Source organism: Bos javanicus, chromosome 2, assembly GCF_032452875.1.
Source record: "Bos javanicus breed banteng chromosome 2, ARS-OSU_banteng_1.0, whole genome shotgun sequence".
NCBI classification, from domain to species: domain Eukaryota; kingdom Metazoa; phylum Chordata; class Mammalia; order Artiodactyla; family Bovidae; genus Bos; species Bos javanicus.
In genome coordinates, this window is record NC_083869.1 from 73,306,835 (window position 1) to 73,319,223 (window position 12,389).

At 41.1% G+C, this 12,389-nt stretch overlaps 1 protein-coding gene across 18 annotated transcripts in view; it reads right to left on the reverse strand.

Moving 5' to 3' along the window:
* Positions 1–12,389, reverse strand: part of CLASP1 (cytoplasmic linker associated protein 1) — a 273,353-nt gene that overhangs the window by 148,738 nt on the left and 112,226 nt on the right. For all 18 annotated transcript variants that reach the window (XM_061440036.1, XM_061440038.1, XM_061440042.1 and 15 more), the window contains one exon: positions 12,145–12,242. In XM_061440036.1, coding sequence (XP_061296020.1) covers positions 12,145–12,242 — 98 coding nt within the window. The remainder of the gene's footprint in view (positions 1–12,144; positions 12,243–12,389) is intronic.

The following is a 12,389-nucleotide window of genomic DNA, read 5'->3' on the forward strand; positions in this document are numbered from 1 at the left end:
GGAACCTATCAATCTGCACAAGTCTAACAGGTGAGTTTTATATGTTCAGAGACACTGAATACATAGCTAATGATTACCTGCTGAAGCCACCAATTTTTTGCACTTTTTAAATTTTAAATCTGTGGATCTCAAATATAAAATAAATTTCTTCACTAGTTTGACAAATAATCCAATACCATTTTTACCCTGGTTTTTCTGAATTTAAATTTTATATTCAACTCAACACAATTGGTGTTTATTTTACTGCAAAAGTGTGATCAAATTATCCCTTCTTAGAATAGCTTATAATTTTAAAATAATGTCCTAAAAGCAAATACTAGCAGTCTTATGGTAAACAAGCTCTACCTATACATTCAGCTTATAACTGGCTTTTCAGTCTGCTACTCTTAAATATGAGCAGGTAACCAAGGATTATGATACATCAGCAAAACTTCTAATATGAAAAAGAGAGACTAAACTGAACACACAGATACCCCAAAACTTCAATTTAGAGAAGAGACTTTACAGTCCATGGAATTCTCCAGGCCAGAATACTGGAGTGGGTAGCATTTCCTTTCTCCAGGGCATCTTTCCAACCCAGGGATCAAACCCAGGTCTTCCACATTGCTAGAAGATTCTTTACCAGCTTAGCAGTGCACTAAGGAAGCCCAAGAACACTGGAATAGGTAGCCTATCCCTTCTCCAGCGGATCTTCCCGACCCAGGAATTGAACCAGGGTCTCCTGCATTGCAGGCGGATTCTTTACCAACCGAGCTATCAGGGAAGCTCCTCAATTTAGAGGGGAGACTATGAACAGTTTTTTTTAATACATTATTTACATCTCCAAATAAATGAGAAAATATTATAGTCATAAAAGCAAACAAGGGAGGATCCTTTCAAAAAGGTACCCTAAGAACCTTTGAAAATTTGGTCCTTCAAGGAAGTAAAGAAAACATCAGCAAAATCAGACAAAATCAAGTTTTCCGAAACTCTGGAAATTAAACAAAGGCTTGTAACAATCCAAGCATTTTTCAAGCAAAAAAGGCTGAATCTTGGTAAGAACAGCAAGCTTTCCATTGCTTTGGAAGGGCCCTTTTTCCATTTTCAACTCAGGCTGAAAACGAACAGCCTCACAATCATGGCAGTTTGAAACCCAGCAGACTCACAACCACTAGAAATTCTGAGTTGAAGAAGCCTGGAGACCCTTAAAAAATCCCCATTCCCAGTTCAGTTCAGTTCGATCGCTCAGTTGTGTCCGACTCTTTGCGACCCCATGAATCACAGCACGCCAGGCCTCCCTGTCCATCACCAACTCCCGGAGTTCACCCAGACTCACGTCCATGGAGTCAGTGATGCCATCCAGCCATCTCATCCTCTGTCGTCCCCTTCTCCTCCTGCCCCCAATCCCTCCCAGCATCAGAGTCTTTTCCAATGAGTCAACTCTTCGCATGAGGTGGCCAAAGTACTGGAGTTTCAGCTTTAGCATCATTCCTTCCAAAGAAATCCCAGGGCTGATAACTGTCATTTTCTGATGATCTGTCTGGCATATTCCTGAACCCCCATTCACAGGGCTTGTCTTTACCTGACCTCATTCAGAGCATGCTCAGTGAGAGATCTTTCTTCCTGAGGCCACAGTCAAAAAGAATTCACAACTGTTTAACATGGCAGCTGCCTGAGATGGCAATAACATTCCAGGCAAAGAAACTGTCAAAAAAACTTACAAGGAAAAACTGGAAGAGGAGATGTTCTCAGGAAACTCTGAAAAGCTCTGACAAATTCCTGGGAATGTACAAGATCACATACATGGGCAAGGCTGTGTGCATGCCCACGAAGGACTACGGCACTAATGTCTCACCTCTGGTTGACCTTAAGACTCTGCACAAGCAGCAGTAAAGAGATCTAAAGGCAGAAATGTATAAACTGCCTGCCATAACACTGAAAGTATGTTCCAACACAGAGAGCCTTCAGCAAAGACAACGAAAGGGAAACTTCTAATCATCAGCTGAACACTAACCCAGCCAAGCAGAGAAGACAATAGTAGCCACACACAACCAAATATACAGACTTTGTAGAATTATGAAGTCACTAAGTAAGCAGTGAGCAACAAAAATGATAAGCACCACTAACAGCAAGCCTGAGGAGAGGTGAAGAATGTGATTCTCAAAATTGTCACAATGCATAATCTTAAGTGTTCAGTTTCAACAAAATACTTATGAGACACATAAAGAAACAAGTAAATATGGCCCATACACAGGGGAAAACAATCAGTCACAGAAACTAACCTTAAAGGACTAACTAGATGAATACTTGAAATCAACCATTATTAATAAAGGAAAATATAAGAACCAAGGTCTCACCAAACAGAGAATATCAATGTAGAGACAGAAAAACCCAAGAAAGAATCACGGAAATTCTCAAAATTAATAGACAACTGAAATTAAAAATTCACTAGAGGCTCAACAGTGACTTGAGTGATCTCAGAGAACAAAGCAGCAGCAAACTTGAAGATGAGTCAATTGACACTATCATGTCTGAAAAACAGAAGAAAAATGAACAGGAAAAGGTAATAATAAATAGAGCCTACGAGATTATCTTCTTATTATACCCACATACACTCAATGGGAATCCCAGAAGGAGAGGGGAAAGGAAAAAGGACAAAAAGAATATGTGAAGAAATAATGACCAAAAATGTTCCAAATTGAGGAAGTTCAACAGGCTTGCAATAGGATAAACTTAAAAGAGATTCCAACCCAAACACATGAAAAGCAAAGTACTGAAAAGAAAAGACCAAGAGAAGGACTTTCCTGGTGGTACAGTGGATGCAAATCCAACTGCCAAAGCAGGGGCACAGGTTCAGTCTCTGGTCTGGGAAGATTCCACATCCTGCAGAGCAATGAAGCCTGTGCCCCTCAACTACTGATCCCTTGTACAACAACTACTACAGCCTGTGCACCCAGAGCCTGTGCTCTGCAACAGAAGAAGCCACTGCAATGGGAAGCTCACGCACCACACCAAAGAGCAGCCCCCTCTTACTGCAACTAGAGAAAGCCCAAGTGCAGCAATGAAGACCCAGCACAACAAAAAATATAATTGTTTTTTAAAAAAGACCATGAGAATACTTTGAAAACAACAATTAAGAAGCCATCTGTCGCAATACATGGGCTCCCCAATAACACTAACAATTGATTTTTCATTTAAAACAATGGAAATCAGACAGTTGTGGGAATATAAGCCCTAAACCTAAAAATCTCAGCCAAGAATTCTATACCCAAGAAAATTACCCTTCAAAAAATGAAGCAGAGAAGTGTCTCTGGACCAAAAGTATTTCAGTCTTTACATGAAGCCATACTGCCAATATAATAAAGTGCAGACCTGGGTAGTAGAAGAATATGAAGGAGAATTTCAGACATTTCTCAATAAGCAAAAAATAAAATAACAGACTCCTTCAGCTTTAAATGAACGAACACAATACAATAGCCCAGATTCACATGAAGACATAAAGAACACCAGTAAAAGTTCAGTCAGCCTTCTATGTCTATGGGTTCTACATTCAGGGAGTCAACCAATGGTGGATCAAAAAGACGTTTTTTTCATTTTAGACAGTTCCAAAATCAAACACCCTGATGCTGGGAAAGATTTGAGGGCAGGAAGAGAAGGGGACAACAGAGGATGAGATGGTTGGATGGCATCGCCGACTTGATGGACATGAGTTTGGGTAAACTCTAGGAGTTGGTGATGGACGGGGGGCCTGGAGTGCTGTGGTCCATGGGGTCGCAAAGAGTCTGACATGACTGAATGACTGAACTGAATTGAAAACGAAAACTTGAATTTTCCACATGCCAGCTACTATTTACATAGAATTTACATTGTATTAGGTACTATTATAAGTAATCTAGAGACAATTTAAAGTATACACATACGTTATACACAAGTACTACCCCAATTATATAACAAACTCACACATCAATGAACTTCTGACATCCACAGTGGGTCCTGGAACCAATCCCCAACAGATAACAAGAGGTGACTAATACTACAAATATAAATATAAAACACGGGCTTCCCTGGCGGCTCAGTGGTAAAGTATCTGCCTGCCAATGCAGGAGACCTGGATTCAATCCCTGGGTCAGGAAGATTCCCCGGGGAAAAAAATGACAACCAATATTCCAGTATTCTTATCTGGGAAATCCTAAGGACAGAGAAGCCTGGCAGGCTATAGTCCATGGGGTCACAGAAGAGTCAGACACAACTTAGCAACTAAACAACAACAAATACAAAACATAGGTAAATATAAAATACAGTACAAATTTTTTTTAATTGTTTATTGTCCTCTGGTCCTACATGACTTAAAAGGACACTTACACAAAGCAGTAATTAGAAAACTATATGCTGGATAGCTTATAACGTACAAAGATGTAATATGCATTAAAAAGAACAGCAATAGAGAAGAAAACAGAGCTATGTAGGAGTAAAGTTTTTAATTCTAAAATTAATAATAATAATTCAAATTAGACTGCTATAATTTAAGATGTAAATTGAAATTCCCAGAACAAACACTAATAATTCCATTAAAAAAATAGAAGGAAAATTAAACTGGCATACTAGAAAGTATCTGCTTATTACAAAATAAGGCAGCACTGGAAGAACAGAAAAATAAAAAAGTCTTGGCATATAAAACACAAAAAGCAACGTAAGCAGAAATAAAGTCTACTTTATCAGTAGTACATTAAATATGAATAGAATTAAATACTTCAATTAAATGACAAAGATTTTCAGGCTCAATAAACAATCAAGACCCAACTGTATGCTGTGTACAAGAGATTCATTTCAGTCACAAAGACAAAAGGGCTGAAAGCCAAAGGATATAAAAAGATAATCCATGGAAAAAAGTGTTCAAAAGAGACCCAGGGTGGCTATCAGACAGTATAGACTTCAAGACAAAAAGTACTATCAGGGACAAAGAAGGACATTTTACATTGACAGAAGGATCAATTTATCAGAAAGACGTAATTATAGGCATCTAAGAACAGAGCCCCCAAATATATGATACAAAAAGGTCAAGACCCTGGTTTGATTCCTGGGTCAGGAAGATCCGCTAGAGAAGGGATAGGCTACCCACTCCAGTATTCAAGGGCTTCCCTCATGGCTCAGCTGGTAAACAATCTGCCTGCAATGTGGGAGACCTGGGTTCAATCCCTGAGTTGCAAAGATTCCCTGGAGAAGGGAACGCTACCCACGCCAGTATTCTAGCCTAGAGAATTCCATGGACTATATAGCTCACATGGGGTTGCAAAGAGTTGGACATGACTGAGCAACTTTCACTTTCAAGAACAGAGCCTCCAAATATATAACACAAAAAGTGACAGAAGTGAAGAGAGAAATAAGTCATCCGTATTAAGAGACGATTTCGATATTGCATGTTTCAATAACAACAGATTACAGATTCCTATCAAGTGCACCTGGAATACTCTCTAGGACAGACCACATACTGGGCCATAAAACAAGCTCCAGTAAATTTCAAAGAACTAAAACCATGGAACACAGAAATTATGATTTATGACCATAACAGGACAAAAGTAGAAATGAATAACAAATAGAAATAATGTTGGAATTTAATAGAACAGCCCTAATAACAAACAGGTCAGATGAAAATAAAAGGGAGATTAGATAGTACCTTGAGATGAATGAAAATGAAAGTATAACATACCAAAGGAAATAAGCCAGTCAGAAAAAGACAAACACAGTATGCCATCACTTATGTGTGGAATAAAGATAAAACTAGTGAACAAAACATACAAAAAACCAGACTCACAGATATGGAAAACAAACTAGCAGTTACCAGTGGGAAGAGGTAAGGGTGAGGGATTATATGTAGTTGGGGATTAAGAGGTACAAACTCTCTCTACTGGCAGCTGACATATCTTGTATTAAAAAATCCCAAGAAGTCCACAGTAAAACCATTAGAACCAGGGAGTTCAGCAAGGTTGCAGGATTCAAGACCAATATAAAAAAAAACACAACTATAATCTATATACATTAATGATGAACCATCTGAAATTGAAAATAAGAAAAGAAATTCTACTTAGAATAGCACCAAGAGAAAACACAAGGAATAAATTTAACAAAAGAAGCACAAGTCATGTCCTCTGGACACTACTGAGCAATCATTTAAAGTAATTAAACACTTCTAAAAATGGAAAGACATTCCATGTTCATGGATTGGAAGACAATGTTATTAAGATGATAATTTTGCCCAAACTCATTACAGATTCATTTCCTACCAAAATCCCAGGTGACTTTTTCAGGCAGAAATTGACAAATACAACCTAAAATTCACAAGGACATGTAAGGCACCCAAAATTGCCAAAACAATCTTAGAAAGAACAAACTCTGACTTCAAAATTTTCTACACAGTTACATTAATCAAGACAATGTACTACTAGTAGGACAGGCAATGGAATAGATCAATAGATAGATCAATGGAATAGAAGTGAACAGAAAGAAATCTTTACATTAATGGTCAGTTCATTTTCAACAAAGTTCCAACAAAAATTCTATGAGGATCAAAACCACAATGAGAAATCCATTAGAATGGCTATTTATCAAAATAAACCAGAAAATAACAATTTTTGGCAAGGATGTACGCTGCTGACAGAAATCCAAACTGGTGCAACAGCTACAGAACAGAATGGCAGTTCCTCAAAAAACTTACACAAAGAATTACCACTTGCTCCAGCTTCTCAGACTATATACCCAAAGAACTGAAAGCAGGGAATGGAACAGATATTTACACACCCAATTTCACCACAGCATTACTCACAGGGCAAAACTAAGAAGCCATAAATGGGAGAGAAAAATAAGAGGATGAGAGGATCAACTAGTCCAAGAGGTCATTATAAAGAAACCTGCCCTGAACTAGACAACATGAGGGTCCATTGTGAAAGGCCCTCCAAATGCATAAGAAACTAGTCTCACATAAGGTCCACTATCAAGTTTCAGATCAACGATGAGAACAAAGAGAAGCAAAGTGACAACATATGACCAAAAAATCAGAGTGACTATGGACTTCTCACTAGAAACACTGAAAGCTGGGACTCAATTAGGGGAGGGAGGCACATTAGCTTCCACATTTTGGATGAAAAAAAGGACTTCTAGATTTCTAGACCCTGACAAACTATCAATATCAAGAGAGAATAAAGATATTCTCAGACTCAAAAAACTATTCTTCTCCACATCTTTCCTCAGAAAGTTACTGGTGAGGGAGAAAACCAAGAAAGACGATGTCTCCAAGAATCAGTAGGTGCACCTGCCAAGAAAGATGCAGTGCAGCCCCAGGAGGATGATAAAGCAAAAGGCAGAAGAGGTGGCTGGTGAGGACGGGAAGGGCAGGCTCAAGGAGACATACCTGACCTGGCAGTATGTAGACAGCCAAGCGCAGGAGATGCATACAGACAACTACCCAGGTGAAAGTCAGACAAACCCCGGGAAACCATGGGGTGGGGGTGGGGGGCGGGGAGGTAAAGTCATCATGGTTCACCAAATATAAACAACGAGCTGTGAACGGCATGCACAGTGACAGAAGAAACACAACGGTGTCCTAATCAAAATGAAGACATGACTAGGTTTGGTGGATGTAGAGAGGGTAAGTATACCTGAGGGAGGGTAGGAGGAAAGAACTGAAATTCACCCTTCATAATGTGAAGTAAAATTCTTAAGAGTGACAAAAAACTAAGAAATAGCATAGTACTTAGAGACAAAGCAACAGATACAAAAGAGTCAGTAAAAACAGGAAAAGTGGCAGAAGAGATAAGAAACTGCCCTTTTTTTCAATGTATCTTGTAAATCTAGTCAACCCTCTCTGTATGAATGACTTGCAGAAAATAAAATTTAGAAATGAGAGGGGTGGACTTCACTAATGCTCTAGGGCTTAAGAATCTGCCTGCGAATGCAAGGAACACGGGTTTGATCCCTGGTCCGGGAAGACCCCACATGCTGCAGAGCCAACAAAGCCTGTGAGCCACAGCTACTGAGCCCATGTTAGAGCTCATGCTTTCCAACAAGAAAAACCACTACAATAAGAAGCCTGAGCGCTGCATGAGTAGTCCCATTCTCCACAACTAGAGAAAGGCTTCAAGTAGCAACAAAGACCCAGTGCAGCCAAAAACAAATTTTTTTAAAAAAGAAATGAGAGGGGTGTTACAGAGCACATTTCTCATCTGCTTTTGCCCTGGGCCCTCCCTGTTAACACCAAAATTTTAGCAAGCAAATTAAAACCAAAAATAAGAAAGCTTCAATTCTCCCCTTAACAATACAATCATTAGATAATAACGTCTAGTGAATGTTTCCAAGGTTTTTATAAACAAATACTATGAGAGCTATATTCAAAACTGCAGGCTCACAAAGAAAGTTCTCCAAAGAGTTAAAATGCACCCAACGGCATGTTTTAGCACTATCTAGAACTGCACCCCACTCCAGTACTCTTGCCTGGAAAATCCCATGGACGGAGGAGCCTGGTAGGCTGCAGGCCATGGGGTCGCTAAGAGTCAGGCACGATTGAGCGACTTCACTTTCACTTTTCACTTTCATGCACTGAAGAAGGAAATAGCAACCCACTCCGTGTTCTTGCCTGGAGAATCCCAGGGATGGGGGAGCCTGGTGGGCTGCCATCTATGGGGTCGCACAGAGTCGGACATGACTGAAGCAACTTAGCAGCAGCAGCAGCAGAACTTAAAACTATCATTAGATTTAAAGTAGCTGCTGTTTCAGGAGCTTGGTTCCCAAATGATGGTTCCAGAAGAAATTTCACACCAGCAATCATTTTGCCAAAGCCTCACAAACTAAATCATACCATATGGAATAGAAATATTTTCTGGCATATACAGTGGGGTGACAGTGAGTATCCACGTGGGCAGACAGCATCTGTCTGTGAAGGGACGCCTTGGAGAGTAAGTGACAGGAATCTACCGACATTTTCTTTAGATCCAGAGACACCTCACAAATATCCTACTGCGATATGGCCTCTTAAAATGGACAGTGAGAAGTGAATCATGTAGTACTCGGTTTCTGAACACGCCATGCATGTCAATTGTGAAAACAATACATGGAAAACAACAGAAAATGTCCAAATACTATGCTGACTGACATTCGCAGCTCAGCTGTGCTGAGATCCCACATAGGGGACACCTAAGATGGAGATTGGGCTGAGTATCTCCTCTCTCCTCTGGATGAAAGTGACTTTAGCCAATAGATGACATACTCAAATAAGAATTGAACACATGGCCCCAAAGGATGATTCTAGCTCCTTCAAAGTGAAGCTGAAGAATACGCAACTCTCTCTCCTTTGTGAAATGAGCAAAGAAAACTGCTGCCTAAATCAGATCACTCTTACTACATCAGTTAGCTGACATGAGAAAGGCATCCTTTTTCATCATGTATTTATTTCCTAGAGACACAATTAAGCTTCTCAAATACAGTACTCACTCAATGAACAAACTCATAAGAAGACAACATTTTCTCTTTTTCTGCTGCATTGCACGGCATATGGGACCCCAGTTCCCCAACCAGGTATCAAAATTGTGTCCCCTGAAATGGACTCGTGGATTCTTAACCACTGGACTGCCAAGAACAGCTGCTAGAGGACAACATTTTTTATTCCAGGACTAAAGGCAAGTTTTAGAAAACCTTAAGCAAATTCCACGATATTTTGTTAGTGCTATGGAATCTTGCCAAGCTAAAGACTCTTCTATGCTCACGTAACAACAACAAAAAACCTATAATGATGTAAAAGAAGTCCAGGATACTAAAGTATCCAGCTGTAAAGCTGTGGGTCACTTCCTTAGGCTTACCCTCTCCTTTTGGTCCAGAATTTGAGGAAGGATTTCAGCTAACATGAGACAATGGAAACTCTCATTCCTAATCACAGAGGCACTAACTCTTCTGTTACTTCTTTTTAATCTTTTTTTTTTTTTTAAGGAAGTAGAGTTGACAGTGGGGAAAAAACTATGACTGGGAGTCTGCAAGAGAAGACTCTAGCCCCAGCTCCAGGACCGTACCTAACTCACTCTGTGGGGTCCCTAAGACTAGTCCAGGTTCCACAACTCACCGGGAGGATTCAGGGCCTCGGCACAGAGTCACACTGACAGCTGTGATTATTACAATGTAAAAGGACAGAAAGGAAAATCAGCAAAGGGGTGAGGACCAGAAGAAACTAGACTCAAGATTCCTGGAGTTTCTCCTGGTGGAGTCACACAGGACATGCTCAATTCCCAGCCACAAGCAGGGACAAGACACATGGAATGCTGGCATTAGGCAAGCTCATTAAATCTGAGGGCCAGGGTTTGTGGGGGCTGTTCACCCAGCACTGCCAAAGGCTCCACAAATGCCAGAGTCCCAACAGGAAGGCAGGTGGGCAGCCACACCCAGGCCAGACTTCCGACCCCGCTCTGTGGACATAATGGGCAGCTCCACATTCTAGTGTCCAGGCAGAGTCCAGGCCGACCCCACATGCAGGCCTATGTAAGGATGCCTCAGTCTACAATGTGACTTACCCTCTGTGCCCACCTCGCTAGACCTTGGTTTCACCATGTCACATGCCCAGCTGTCAGCTGCTGTAGCGACCGCTGAACATGACACAGGAATCCCATGGGGAAGACAGGCCGGCCATGGCCTAGACTCACCATGAGGCACTCAGCATGGTGCCACCAGACCTTGGGCAGGAGAGGTTCTCACGGCCCAAGACCCATTTCCCCAACAATGATGGTGACATCATCACTAACTAGCCCCTGCTTCCCTGCAGTCTCCAGTTTTCCCTAGAGCCTGGTCAGTACTTTGTAGTTCATCTCCCTCCCAAGTGTTCTCACCATATATTCAGAGACTACAAGGTGGAGGTTCATAAAATACAGGAATTAAAAACCCATTCTCACAGATTACCTTCATGTAAAAAACATGAAAAGTAGTTGTATTCTTGTCTGTTGACCCTGTCCCCTGAAAGGCTTCAGTGGAAATGGCTGGTGTCCACCACACTAACTGCTGACCCCTCCCCCAGGGTGCATGGATCATGTTGTCTGCTAGCACAGAGTATCCCCAGCACCTTCTACTGTTCTGTAGTGCTTTAAAAAAAAAAAACAAAGGCCCAGGGACCATGATGAAAGCAACACTGGGGTCAGATGTGACACTCAACAAGGAAGGATGTCCCCCCTCAAATGCCACTGGCACCCTGACTGCAGGGTCAGTCGCCCACTTCCATCACACCCAACTGAGGGACGTCAAGACAGATGGCTCCTGTGTATCTCAATATTTTGCCCCAGATGGAGATGCCCAATACTCTGCAAGCTCATTTGTGGAATGGATAGAAAAAACGAAGCACAGGATATCAGCCTGAGCCCTGACTTTCTAGCTGGGTCATGTCTCCAGTCACTTCCTGTCACTGGGTCTCAGCTGTCCCCATGGGCACAATGACAGGTCCAGATAAACCACTTGGTGAGTCCCATCCAGGCCTAACTTCCCAGGGTTTTCATATTACTTTCTCCCAATTAGACAGTCAAAAGGTTTAAAATTCATTTGGTATAAAATTTGTACATCATAGTTAAAAATCATAGATAACTGATTTTTCATTATTTTTAAAAGTTTGACAACAGAAACATCTGTGGACTCAAGGGGACTCTGGATATGGTAAGACAATAATCTCCTTGCACTGGAGACTTGGATGTTGAAACTGGCATTACTAGCCAGAAGGCTAACATCTCAAAGATGTCCAGAATTCTCACTTATATATTTCTATCCAGATTTATCTGGGAAAGGCTTCATTCAAACAAATACATTCTAAGCCCCCAAGATACCAGGTTCCATGTACATACGAAATGTAGAACCACATGAACCCAGAGAATGCAAAATCTTTCAACACCGATCACTTTTAAATATGCTTCTAAAAACAGTCTGTGGCATGGGACCAGGTCAGATGTCTGGGTGAGAAAGTCTTACTTTTGAGCAAGTGGAATGAAAGGGGACCCCTGAGACATGATCTGGACAAGATCGCCATCCATCAATCTTCTCACCATATAGTCTTTCAAAAAAATTACCCCATAACAAAATAAGCAGTGCAAACCACGATGTTAACTGAGAAAGAGGAGGGGAAACAGCAAGAGAAAGGAAAAAGTCTGAACTCACCGGGACTGTGGCAATCCTTTTTTACTGAGATCTGCCCTCACACGTTCTCCTACATGTCTGTAAATTTCCACTAAGCTGTTTATTGCTGCATCTCGAACCTAGATGTAAAAGAAGAGATCTTACAGCTGCTCTGTGTCATTCCCCAGTGCTTCCTGCTGCGGACACAACAGGCTATCCAACACCCCAAGTTCATCACCCACTCACCAACATGACTCTGAACACAACCCCTTAGAGACATGGGATGA